The sequence below is a fragment of the Nomascus leucogenys genome, unplaced genomic scaffold, assembly GCF_006542625.1.
Source record: "Nomascus leucogenys isolate Asia unplaced genomic scaffold, Asia_NLE_v1 Super-Scaffold_258, whole genome shotgun sequence".
Taxonomy (NCBI): Eukaryota; Metazoa; Chordata; class Mammalia; order Primates; family Hylobatidae; genus Nomascus; species Nomascus leucogenys.
The window spans coordinates 5,082,293-5,096,219 of record NW_022095769.1 but is presented as its reverse complement, the minus strand read 5'-3'; the positions used below and the strand labels follow the sequence as shown (position 1 = coordinate 5,096,219).

General features: G+C 45.9%; 1 protein-coding gene across 5 annotated transcripts in view; it reads left to right on the top strand.

Annotated features, from left to right (window-relative positions):
* The window catches only part of ACACA (acetyl-CoA carboxylase alpha), a 337,027-nt gene that overhangs the window by 161,285 nt on the left and 161,815 nt on the right, over positions 1-13,927 (top strand). For all 5 annotated transcript variants that reach the window (XM_030808066.1, XM_030808070.1, XM_030808067.1 and 2 more), the window contains 5 exons: positions 175-345; positions 1,334-1,495; positions 1,837-2,000; positions 6,635-6,785; positions 7,583-7,686. In XM_030808066.1, the coding sequence (XP_030663926.1) occupies positions 175-345; positions 1,334-1,495; positions 1,837-2,000; positions 6,635-6,785; positions 7,583-7,686 (752 nt within the window). The remainder of the gene's footprint in view (positions 1-174; positions 346-1,333; positions 1,496-1,836; positions 2,001-6,634; positions 6,786-7,582; positions 7,687-13,927) is intronic.

Below are 13,927 nucleotides of genomic sequence, written 5' to 3'. Positions count from 1 at the left end.
TGAGTTTTTCATCCTTGTCCAGGGATATTGTGTAATAATCAGAAATGTGCTCTCATGTGGCTAAAAGCTTTTGATGGCTCTTATACACACTGAACAGTTGAGTCTGAGAGGCTCTAGTGGTCTAGCAGTTGGATAAGGTGAGATACTTATGTTTGCTTATCTCTCTTCTTTGAGTGTGCGGTGAAACTTGCCAAAATGGTGGGTTATGTGAGTGCTGGGACTGTGGAATACCTGTACAGCCAGGATGGCAGCTTCTACTTTCTGGAATTGAATCCTCGGCTACAGGTAGAGCACCCTTGTACAGAGATGGTGGCTGATGTCAATCTCCCTGCAGCACAGCTCCAGGTGAGTCTCCCTGATCTGGGTTGCAGAGCCTAGAAAAGTCAGAGAGGCCTGGAAAATGGGTTTAACCAGTGTGTGATAAGAGAAAAGCACCTCCTATCTGAGTCACACCTAATGGTCATTTCTCTTTCACGCTGTATGGGTTATGCATGTGTGGTTTGGTTTTCCTGATGTAGTACAGACGTAGGAATGTTACTTTTTCTAGCCAGACACATCTGATATAATGTGTCATGTTTTAGAAATAAATGTTAATAACGTATGCTTTATTCAATTATTTAGCTATAGTAAACTTCACAACTTTGTATTATAATTATTCCCTACTCATTTTTTTTTTTTACTAGTGTTCTTTATTGAAATAATTCTGCATCAGAGATTAGTGGTTGAAGTTTTTCCTTACAAGAGTGTGGTAGCACACATATATTTTTATAATTTGTAAAGTGCTTGCTGTCAATATTATTGTCTTCTCTCAGCCCAGGAAACAAATATTATGGAAAGCAGTAATACTTAATGATAAGGCTTGATATTATTTTTATCTAACATTATTTGCCCACATCGAGAACACCTTCTGGGTTCCTATTAAAGATTAAAGATTTACTTACTTCCTCCAGTGGTTTGCAGGGATGGAAGAGATAATTATGACACAAGTAAGACTTTCTAGCTGTCTGTTTTTGGATAGCTATTAACATTTACTCCTCTGTTGGATATTTTCATTCTTATTTCGTGATGGAGAAATGACAAGAGGGGAACTTGTGTCTGTTGCATTAGGAATGTGGGGACTTCTTTAGAAGTGGAGAATATTCTAACTACTTATCTGTAGTGATATATTGTATTTCAAGCAACTTAGAGTTGATGATTTTAGAATACAGGTTATAAAAATAGAATGTTTTAGGGAGCGGCTCCAAAAATAAAAATATTTTAGGTTATCTGATAGCCTCTACACTTTAAGGGAAGTAACTGAAAAATTAAAGATGTGTGTTTTATTACCTTTCAGATTGCCATGGGGATTCCTCTATATAGAATCAAGGATATCCGTATGATGTACGGGGTATCTCCCTGGGGTGATTCTCCCATTGATTTTGAAGATTCTGCACACGTTCCTTGCCCAAGGGGCCATGTTATTGCTGCTCGGATCACTAGTGAAAATCCAGATGAGGTAACCCATCACTTAAAAGGTTTATACCGCTTTTTAATGAACTTTAATGTTAAGACAGTATCTGAGAGTATAATTCTGAAATATCTTGGGACTTCCTCTGGAGTGGGAAATATAGAGGTTTCTCAGAGCAGATAAGTAAATGGTCGTTGCTTTATTGGTTATTTAATCCCACTTAAGTCACTGTAGAGTCTTCAGTGGGTCTGTAGCACTGGGTCTTGGCCTTTATAATTTTCGTGTGTCTTCTCTGCTTCCATGTGTGATTAACACAGAACTTAAACAATATATAAATCTTCTCTTCCTTCGAAACATAATATGGTCTCTCATTCTTCATTCTCTAACAGGGTTTTAAGCCCAGCTCAGGAACAGTTCAGGAACTAAATTTCCGCAGCAATAAGAATGTTTGGGGATATTTCAGTGTTGCTGCTGCAGGGGGACTTCATGAATTTGCTGATTCTCAGTTTGGTCACTGCTTTTCTTGGGGAGAAAACAGAGAGGAGGCAATTTCGTGAGTATAATAGCATTTGATTGCATTTTACAAAATAAATTTGTGCTAATATTAAGTGAAGGTGTGAGCATGGGAATAGGAATCATCTGCTGTCAAAGTAATAATATAACCTTTTTGAAGAAATTTTGAATATCTTTAATTGTACTTGCATTCATGTTGTATTAAATTATGCAGTGCTTGGAGATGTTTTTCTGTTTGTTGTTCTGAGCCTTTTGAAGTATTTTTCCTTTCAAGTGTTTTTGATAAATATATAAAATTGATTGCTTTAAAGGTATCTTAGTTTTCCACAGGAACAGTACTGTTATTGAGGGGAGGTAGATTCTTGGCCAAGAACTAGGTATCAAATAAATCATAGACTTTTATTTTTTTCTTGTGAGAAGACTTAAAATCTATTAGCAATTTTCAAGTACACAATCTATTGTTATGAGCCATAGTCACCATGATGTACTCTTATAGTTATTTAAAATAATAAAATTATACTGCTCATATTATGAAAAGGACATAAAGAAACTGTCTACATTGCTAGTATAAGAGACCTTAGTGTGCTGTAAAATATATAACAGCTTATGCAAATATAACTGCTATATCATAAATGTTAGATAATATTCTATTAATCATAAACAATGAATATTAAATTAACAGCACTTTTGCTTGCCTAAAACATAGGGCTGAAGGAGGTAATTTTAACAGTTTAGGTCTTTTGGAATATCTATCCAAAATTGAAACTTGAACTAGTTCTTTTCTGTTTTTTAATGGTTTATTGCCTTGTATCAAACATTTAATACCATTCCCTTTACCTTTGAACTGTACACGGAGTAGGTAATTAATAAGTGTTTATTAGTATTAATTACTAGTAAATAGCATTTGTTTATTAGTAATTTCTTAATCCGAATATATGGTTATTTGTATTAATAAACACTTATTGATTAGTTTTATATTTTTATCAATTTCCTGCATTAATTTTAAGAGGCAGAGTCTTGCTCTGTCACCCAGGCTGGAATGCAGTGGTGCCGTCATAGCTCACTGAAACCTCGACCTCCTGGGCTCAAGCAGTCCTTTTGCCTCAGCCTCTTGAATTGCTGGGACTGCAGGTGTGCATCACCATGTCCGGCTAATTTTAAATTTTTTGTAGAGATGGGGTCTCCCATTGTTGCCCAGGCTAGTCTCAAACTCCTGGGCTCTAATGGCCCCACAAAGTGCTGGTATTATAGGCATGAGCCACTGCACCCAGCCTTGATTAGTTAGTTTTTAATATTATTTTTAGAAGTAGGGAAATCTCATTATTTCTCTATTTTGTCCTTGACATTTCTTCTCATTCTTCAAAACTATAAGTGGAATTTTTCAAAATTAAAACACTGCTACCAGAAAAAAAATTGGTATGAAGTTGCCTTTTAAGCATATTCACTGCCATATTATGCTCTGCAAAGTGAAAAAGGTTTACACTAGAGCTTGCACATTGTTGGCTTTCTGGTGAGTCTCAACGTACAGATGTGTTTTGATGGGCTCACAGAGTGTTAATTTTTTTAGTTTGACAATATTAAAAAATCAGGAGATTGAAATCAAAATATGGATTTCTGCTAGCTCTTAAAAGTAGGACTATAATGACAACATTGGTTTTACATTCTAGTTGTTAAAAGTTAGCTAATTTTGCCTGGGCACGGTGGCTCACACCTGTAATCACAGCACTTTGGGAGCCCGAGGTGGGCAGATCACTTAAGGTCAGGAGTTTGAGACCAACGTCGCCAATATGGTGAAACCCCGTCTCTGCTGAAAATACAAAAATTAGCCAGGCGTGATGGCAAGTGCCTGTAATCCCAGCTACTCGGGAAGCTGAGGCAGGAGAATCACTTGAACCCAGTAGGCTGAGGTTGCAGTGAGCCAAGATCACGCCATTGCACTCCAGCCTGGGCAACAAGAGCAAAACTCTGTCTCAAAAAAACAAAAAACAAACAAAAAACGGCTAGTTTTGTGTGGCTGCTTCTTTTCGATGGGACATAAACTTTGTAGTTAACACAGCTCCTATTCAGTCTGCCTCACTCATTTATGTTCCCAGACTGGCCTCTGTTGGCATTTACGTTTAAGTCCTGATTTGGCAGACCACTGTGTATTTTCTTCAGGGAATGTCCTACAACCCAATCCAGAAGCCTTGTTCCTTATTTCTGACCAGCTCTGTACATTTGTCTACAGTACAAAGCTAGCTAGCTTAATTTTTAGCATGTTAAAAATACGTTGTCTACAATAAGTCTCCTTCTTGACACTATGCCAAAAGTTCATTCTTCAGCTTAGAGCTTTCTTTGTTTCTTATTTCTTCATTACATTAGGTCTATATCTCAGCTTGGGGTTTGGACTCTTGTTTGCCAGAATGCCCCAACTCGTATATTCCAGTATAATTTCCCATGGGTCATAATCTAAATACCATGAGAAAAGGACTGTGTCTTGTTACTGCTATCTCCCCTGAACATAGTAGGCATTCAGTAAACATTGGTTGAATGGATTAGCCACTCATTCCTATTCTTATACCTCTGCTTCAATCATACCATTCCCTGAACTCAAGCTGTATTTTCCTTTTTTTTTGAGACAGAGTCTTGTTCTGTCGCCCAGGCTGGAGTGCAGTGGCACGATCTCAGCTCACTGTAGCCTCTTCCTCTTGGGTTCAAGTGATTCTCCTGCCTCAGCTTCCTGAGTAACTGGGATTACAGGCACGTGCCACCATGCCCGGCTGATTTTGTCAATCTGTATTTTCTTCCCTCTGCTTCTTTGTTCTTGCTATTTCTTCTGTTCATTCATTTATTCTTTTTTTTTTTTTTCTGACGTGGAGTGCCCACCACCACACCCAGCTAGTTTTTGTATTTGTAGTAGAGACGGGTTTCATCATGTCAGCCAGGCTGGTCTCGAATTCCTGACCTCAAGTGATCTGCCCACCTCGGCCTCCCAAAGTGCTGGGATTACAGGTGTGAGCCACTGTGCCAGGCCCATTCATTTGTTCTATTCAACAAATATTTACTGAGTATCTACTATCTACCGGTTCTGGCAATACAGTGACGTCCAAAATAGAATCTCTGTCCTCACAAAACTTTACAATCCAGAGGGTGTAAGACAATTGGCAGTTAAAATACAATGTATTAAGTATGATGATAGTCAGATTATTTAAGGGCATTATAGGATCATACAGATGAGTCAACTAACTCAGTCTAGAGGGGTTCTGGGAAGGTATCCCAGAAGACAGTGACGTCTAGATTGATAATTGAAGTTTGTAGAAGTAAGTCAGGTCAAAGGAGGACATAGAAAGGAGGACAGAGGTAGGCAACAGAATAATATTTTAGGCTGAGGGAATGCCTGGACCACCTGGGATATGATTCCTCTCACAGTTATAATTATCAGCTACACTTTAGCCCATGTCAGATTCCACATTTTTCATGAAACTGTAGGGAAATGAATTTCTCCCTTTTTACATCCTCTCCAGAACTTTGTGTAAGTATTCTGACTGGCATTGATGATATTCTGCCATATATTTTGAAAATGATTATTGTATTTATGTTCTTTCTTCCTTACAATCATAGTATGTGTCTTATTAATATGAGGTACATAATTAGTATTTGTTGAAGTAAGTACCTGTCCCATGTGGGATAGACACTAGGCATAAATATACAGAAAAGCCCCATAGTATTTGAAATTCTGCTAAAATTGGATCACTTTGCACTTAACTGGGAAGTAATAAAAGTAATGAGCAAATCATTGCATAGATATCCAAAATGCAGTTTAAAAAAAACACTGTCACATGCAGTGTCAGGCTGATATATGACTGCACCCAGAGAGTTGCTTCACTGTATGGAAATCTTTAAATTAAGCACTTGGGAAAATTCATTGAACTGTATACTTAAAATAAGCATATTTTATTGTATATAAATTATACATAAAATAAATAAGGTATAAGGATAGGGAGAATTAATGCCCTAATTCTTGTTAGCCAACAATAAATGAATGGAATAAGGGAAACTTAGTAAATAAAAGCTGAGGGTGGTTTGCATATAATTTGTTATAATTTGTTCTGTACTCATTATAATGAAATGTTTCTGATTTGCTGATGTTCTTATGGTAATATCAGTTAGAATTCATACGTTTTCTGACTTTTTGCAAATTTTCCTCTCTTGAATGCACATGAATGAGCACACTTAACATGTGCACCCTTATTTGTTTTTGGAACTGCCTCTCTCCCTCTCAAGATTCCAAAGGAATGAAACAGTTCTTTCTTTTATTTTTACTTTTATTTTTTTGTGGGGGACAGAGTCTCACTCAGTTGCCCAGGCTGGAGTGCAGTGGTGTGATCTCGGCTCACTGCAAGCTCCGCCTCCTGGGTTCACGCCATTCTCCTGCCTCAGCCTCCCGAGTAGCTGGGACTACAGGCGCCCGCCACCATGCCTGGCTAATTTTTTGTATTTTTAGTAGAGACAGGGTTTCACCATGTTAGCCAGGATGGTCTCGGTCTCCTGACTTCGTGATCCGCCTGTCTTGGCCTCCCAAAGTGTTAGGATTACGGGTGAGCCACCACGCCTGGCCAAACAGATCTTTAAAATGATTGAAAAACATTAAAAGTGTTTGTTGCTGAAACAGATTGACATCTGTTCTTCTCCCAGAAACATGGTGGTGGCTTTGAAGGAGCTGTCTATTCGGGGTGACTTTCGAACTACAGTTGAATACCTGATCAAATTGTTAGAGACTGAAAGCTTTCAGATGAACAGAATTGATACTGGCTGGCTGGACAGACTGATAGCAGAAAAAGTACAGGTGTGTATTTCTCCACTTGCACAAACAGATGCTGGGATTGGGTTTTTATAGACTTGTGTGCTCAATCCCTGTCACTAAATGAAATTTTTTGATTCTAATGTAAATTGTTCTTGATCTACCTGGAAAAATCTAGGAGTCAGTGTAATTTTAGCACTCTGATGGTTCCTGTGCTTGTGTAACACAGTCATTTTATGTTCTAGCATTACTTCCTGAGGTATATTTGAAGAGAGGCATGCAGAGATTGAATTACTTTCTTTTTCTTCATTTAATGTTAAATCTGGTCCATAGTTGCCAACTTCTGTATCTACCAGATGCTGAAGAGAGAGGCCTCATTTAGATCAAGAGTTATCACTTATTCCTTAATTCCTGGGGCTATGCTAAATTATCCAAGATTTTGTATAAAATCGTTAGATTCATATAATTTGGAGGTCCAAATTTTGGCTATACACCGTTTTTCTTTGAGATTATCAGTAGCCAAATCGCTGTGTCTTTTTAAATTTATTTCTGTCAGAAGCCTATTTTTGAGCTACTCAATGATTGGCTCAGTGGAAGTCTTAGGGAGAGAGAAGAAGAAAGTTGTTTTTCATTTCTCTTCAAATGGTGAAGTTGTTTTTCATTTCTCTTCAAATTCTAAAAGTGAATGTGTTCGTTTTTATCTAAAAAATCAGTCGGGCAGTGAGAATGGAGATTTTCATTGCTAGCTGTTTCATCACAACAAATTTGAGCCTGATTTCATTTGAGAGGCTGTGGTGCCAAGTGACCATGCATTCGATCTGCCCTCTTTTTCCTCCTTTCAGGCTGAGCGACCTGACACCATGTTGGGGGTTGTGTGTGGGGCCCTCCACGTGGCAGATGTGAGCCTGCGGAATAGCATCTCTAACTTCCTTCACTCCTTAGAAAGGTAGGCTTTGTTTCTTATAGGCCACACAAACTAATCAATGGTCCTGAGTACAGGGACTGAAGCTCAAAGACCCATTTATTCTTCTGTCCATTCCTGGCAGCTTATGAGTATGGTGGCAAGAAAGAGAGGGGATGTTGATGTTTATGGCAAATTATCTGGGGAGTCTAACTGCAGATTCTAGACGTTAACTTATACCACAGTTAGAACAGGTTGCCTCTTTAAAAACTGGAATCCAGCTGCAGTAGATATTCTGTCCTGTATAAGTATCAAATCTCTCCAAATCCTGGTGATAAAAATCTGGTATTTCTCCCTAGCACTGAACCCTAAATATTTCATGTATTACCTGCACCACCTTTCAGAAATAAATAATTAAGGCTGATATTCAGGATGACCTTATGAGTCTTTCAAGCAGAGGGTCAGACATCTATAGGGCTAAACTAATTTCTAATGCTGATTGAAGAGACTAAGCTCTGCCTTTGAGTCCCCAGAGGAATGTTCCAAGTGGCTAATCATTTTAAAGCACTTTAATCACAGGCACTTTTATTTCCTTCTGTGTTGTTAGACTTACATCAGTTCCCTTTTGAGGTATCTGAAAGAAAGAAAAGAAACAAAATTTAAAAATTGAACTGAGATTTCCGAGTTATTCAAGTCCTGTGATAAGTATCTTTCACTGTGTTACTCTCATGTTGTAAAACCTTCAGCAGCTTGGCGTTTCTCTTCTGTATCAAATCTAAATCCCTTGGCGTGACTTTTAACTCCCTGTATACATGGGCCGGTTTTTACCAATCCAGTCTTATTTATTTCTGTTCTGCAACGTATAATCTGTAACCTAGTTAAATAGTTTTATTTATTTATTTATTTATTTTTTTTACTGATTTTTTTTGCACACAAAAACAATAAACATTTTCTAAAAATACATACAAACAAAAAGATGCATATCAAACATATTAGGAAGGTTACACATGGAAAGTCGGGGAATAGAAATGGGGGGTGGGAGTTAAAATAAATGAGAGAGGGACTTTATATGGATCAGTGATAATAACTCAATCCTCTATTTGACAAAGAAGAGGGAGAAGGAAGAGGAAGAAAAAGAAAGTGGGATAAAGGATCAGAAAGGGAGGAAAATAGAAGAAATTAGAGTATGATTCCAGGGTAGACCTGTTTTGTTGTCACTGAGTTGGTTGGTTGGTTTGTCTGTTGTATTTTTCATGTTTCGCCAAGTTGGCCAGACTGGTCTCGAACTCCTAGCCCGAAGTGATCAACCCGCCTCGCCCCCCAGAGTGCCAGGACCACAGGCGTGAGCCACCACGTCCAGCCCCCACATTGCTTCTGGCCTCCGTGGTAGACCTCCCAGACGGAGCGGCCGGGCAGAGGCGCTCCTCACTTCTTCCCAGACATGGGGCGGCCGGGCAGAGGCGCTCCTCACTTCTTCCCAGACGATAGGTGGCCGGGCAGAGGCGCTCCTCACTTCCCAGACGATGGGTGGCCGGGCAGAGGCGCTCCTCACTTCCCAGACGATGGGTGGCCGGGCAGAGGCGCTCCTCACTTCCCAGACGGGGCGGCTGGGCAGAGGCGCTCCTCACTTCCCAGACGGGGCGGCCGGGCCGAGGCGCTCCTCACTTCCCAGACGATGGGTGGCCGGGCAGAGGCGCTCCTCACTTCCCAGACGATGGGTGGCCGGGCAGAGGCGCTCCTCATTTCCCAGATGGGGCGGCCGGGCAGAGGCGCTCCTCACTTCTTCCTGGACGGGGCGGCCGGGCAGAGGCGCTCCTCACTTCTTCCGGACGGGGCGGCCGGGCAGAGGCGCTCCTCACTTCTTCCCGGACGGGGCGGCCGGGCAGAGGCGCTCCTCACTTCTTCCCGGACGGGGCGGCCGGGCAGAGGCGCTCCTCACCTCCCAGACGGGGCGGCCGGGCAGAGGCGCTCCTCACCTCCCAGACGATAGGTGGCCGGGCAGAGGCGCTCCTCACTTCCCAGACGATGGGTGGCCGGGCAGAGGCGCTCCTCACTTCCCAGACGATGGGTGGCCGGGCAGAGGCGCTCCTCACTTCCCAGACGATGGGTGGCCGGGCAGAGGCGCTCCTCACTTCCCAGACGGGGGGGCCGGGCAGAGGCACCCCTCACCTCTTCCCGGACGGGGCGGCTGGGCAGAGGCACTCCTCACCTCTTCCCGGACGGGGCGGCCGGGCAGAGGCGCTCCTCACTTCTTCCCGGACGGGGCGCCCGGGCAGAGGCGCTCCTCACTTCTTCCCAGACGGGGCAGCCGGGCAGAGGCGCTCCTCACTTCTTCCCAGACGGGGCAGCCGGGCAGAGGCGCTCCTCACTTCTTCCCAGACGGGGCGGCCGGGCAGAGGCGCTCCTCACTTCCCAGACGATGGGTGGCCGGGCAGAGGCGCTCCTCACTTCCCAGACGATGGGTGGCCGGGCAGAGGTGCTCCTCACTTCCCAGACGATGGGTGGCCGGGCAGAGGCGCTCCTCACTTCCCAGACGATGGGTGGCCGGGCAGAGGCGCTCCTCACTTCCCAGACGGGGCGGCTGGGCAGAGGCGCTCCTCACTTCCCAGACGGGGCGGCCGGGCCGAGGCGCTCCTCACTTCCCAGACGATGGGTGGCCAGGCAGAGGCGCTCCTCACTTCTTCCCAGACATGGGGCGGCCGGGCAGAGGCGCTCCTCACTTCTTCCCAGACATGGGGCGGCCGGGCAGAGGCGCTCCTCACTTCTTCCGGACGGGGCGGCCGGGCAGAGGCGCTCCTCACTTCTTCCCGGATGGGGCGGCCTGGCAGAGGCGCTCCTCACCTCCCAGACGGGGCGGCCGGGCAGAGGCGCTCCTCACCTCCCAGACGATAGGTGGCCGGGCAGAGGCGCTCCTCACTTCCCAGACGATGGGTGGCCGGGCAGAGGCGCTCCTCACTTCCCAGACGATGGGTGGCCGGGCAGAGGCGCTCCTCACTTCCCAGACGATGGGTGGCCGGGCAGAGGCGCTCCTCACTTCCCAGACGATGGGTGGCCGGGCAGAGGCGCTCCTCACTTCCCAGACGGGGCGGCCGGGCAGAGGCACCCCTCACCTCTTCCCAGATGGGGCGGCCGGGCAGAGGCACTCCTCACCTCTTCCCGGACGGGGCGGCCGGGCAGAGGCGCTCCTCACCTCTTCCCGGACAGAGCGCCCGGGCAGAGGTGCTCCTCACTTCTTCCCAGATGGGGCGGCCGGGCAGAGGCGCTCCTCACTTCTTCCCAGACGGGGCGGCCGGGCAGAGGTGCTCCTCACTTCCCAGACGGGGCGGCCGGGCAGAGGCGCTCCTCACTTCCCAGATGATGGGTGGCCGGGCAGAGGTGCTCCTCACTTCCCAGACGATGCGTGGCCGGGCAGAGGTGCTCCTCACTTCCCAGACGATGGGTGGCCGGGCAGAGGCGCTCCTCATTTCCCAGACGGGGCGGCCGGGCAGAGGCGCTCCTCACTTCCCAGACGGGGCGGCCGGGCAGAGGGGCTCCTCACTTCTTCCCGGACAGGGCGGCCGGGCAGAGGCGCTCCTCACTTCTTCCCGGACAGGGCGGCAGGGCAGAGGCGCTCCTCACTTCTTCCCGGACGGGGCGGCCGGGCAGAGGCGCTCTTCACTTCCCAGATGGGGCGGCCGGGCAGAAGCGCTCCTCACTTCTTCCCAGACGGGGCGGCCGGGCAGAGGCGCTCCTCACTTCCCAGATGGGGCGGCCGGGCAGAGGTGCTCCTCACTTCTTCCCAGACGGGGCGGCCAGGTAGAGGCGCTCCTCACTTCCCAGACGATGGGTGGCCGGGCAGAAGCGCTCCTCACTTCCCAGACGATGGGTGGCCGGGCAGAGGCGCTCCTCACCTCCCAGACGATGGGTGGCCGGGCAGAGGCGCTCCTCACCTCCCAGACGATGGGTGGCCGGGCAGAGGCGCTCCTCACTTCCCAGATGGGGAGGCCGGGCAGAGGGGCGGCCGGGCAGAGACGCTCCCCACCTCCCAGACGGGGCGGCGGCCGGGCAGGGGCTGCAATCCCAGCACCCTGGTAGGCCAAGGCAGGCGGCTGGGAGGCGGAGGCTGCCTCGTGCCCAGACCACGCCACCGCACTCCAGCCCGGGCAACACCGAGCACCGGGTGAGCGAGACTCCGTCTGCAGTCCCAGTACCTCGGGAGGCTGAGGCGGGCAGAGCACTCGGCGTCAGGAGCTGGCGACCAGCGTGGCCAACATGGCGAACGCGCGCCTGCAGCCAAAGGAGAAAAAGCAGGCAGCGGTGGCGCGCGCCGGCAGTCCCAGGCAGTCCGTGGCGCGGGCAGCAGCGAGCCGAGTAGATTGCAGCCTGGGCCACAGAGGGAAAGAAGAAAAAAAGAAAGAAAGAAAGAAAGAAAGAAAGGAGGGAGGGAGGGAGGGAGGGAGGGAGGGAGGGAAGGAAGGAAGGAAGGAAGGATAGTTTTCTTATTGGTGTACAAATATGTCAAATGCATTTTCCTCTACAAGCCCCCCCCCACCTTTTAAAATGCTTTTGTTTTTAACTTATTTTATTTTATTATTATTATTATTATTTTTTGAGACAGAGTCTTGCACTGTTGCCCAGGCTGGAGTGCAGTGGCGCGATATTGGCTCACTGCAAGGTCCGCCTCCCGGGTTCACGCCATTCTCCTGCCTCAGCCTCTCGAGTAGCTGGGACTACAGGCACCTGCCACCACGCCCGGCTAATTTTTTTTGTATTTTTATTAGCGACAGGGTTTCACCATGTTAGCCAGGATGGTCTCAATCTCCTGACCTTGTGATCCACCCGCCTCGGCCTCCCAAAGTGCTGGGATTATAGGCGTGAGCCACCGTGCCCAGCCACCCGGCCTTTTTTAAGACTCTCAAAGTTTCAGTTGCTAGGAGTAGATATGCTTACACTGAAGTTTTATAATTTTTTTCGCGTTTAATCTTTATCTTTTTTTTTGAGATGGAGCCTTGCTCTGTCACCAGGCTGGAGTGCAGTGGCATGATCTCTGCTCACTCTAACCTCCGCCTCCCGGGTTCAAGGGATTCTCCTGCCTCAGCCACCTGAGTACCTGGGACTACAGGCACACGCCGCCACGCCCAGCTCATTTTCGTATTTTTAGTAGAGACGGAGTTTCAACATGTTGGCCAGGATGGTCTCGATCTCTTGACCTCGTGATCTGCCCGCTTTGGCCTCCCAAATAGCTGGAATTACAGGCGTGAGCCACTGCGCCCAACCTTAATCTTTATCTTTAAGAACAGTTAACACATTTATGTGGTTCAAAATTCAAAAGGCACAAAAAAGATAAGCAGTGAAAAGTCTCTCTCTTACGTCTGTTCCTTGGCCATCCAGTTTCCGTCCCCTAAAGTAAATTCATGTTACCAGTTTCTTTTCTAACCTTCCAAAGATATCCTAAACTTACATGAACATATACATGTGTATTAGTCTGTTCTCACACTGCTAATAAAGACATACCCAAGATTGTCTAATTTATAAAGGAAAGAAGTTTAATTGAGTCACAGTTCCAGATGGCTGGGGAGGCCTCACAATCATGGCAGAAGGCAAAGGAAGAGCAAAGTCACATCTTTCGTGGTGGCAGCCAAGAGAGAAAATGAGAGCCAAGTGAAAGGGGTTTCCTCTTATGAAATGATCAGATCTTGTGAGACTTATTCACTACCATGAGAACAGCATGGGGGAACCGCTTCCATGATTCAAGTATCTCCCACCGGGTCCATCCTACACCACATGAGAATTATGGGAGCTACAGTTCAAGATGAGATTTGAGTGGGAACACAGCCGTACCATATCAACATGTAATATTTGTTTCTTCCCACCTCCTGGTTTTTTAAAACTCAAATGGTAGCATGCTGTGAAGCTGTTCTTTACCTTGCTTTTTAATTCAACAGTATATTTTTTAAAGTGTTTTTTAGTTCACATCTTTTTAATGTCTGTATGTTTTGTTCCACATGTGAAAACATGCACAACATCACTAATCATTAAGTAAATAAAATCAAAACCATGATGAGATACCACCTCACACCCATTAGGATGCCCACTGTCAAAAAACAGAAAATAGCAAGTATTGGCAAGTACGTAGAGAAATTGGGACACTTGTGCACTCTTGATGGGAATGTAAAATGATGCAGCCACTATTGAATAATGGTATTGCAATTACTGAAAAAATTAAAAATAGAATTACCATATGATCTGGTAATACCCACTTCTGGGTATTCTGAAAGAACTGAAAGCAGGGTCTGAAAGATACTTG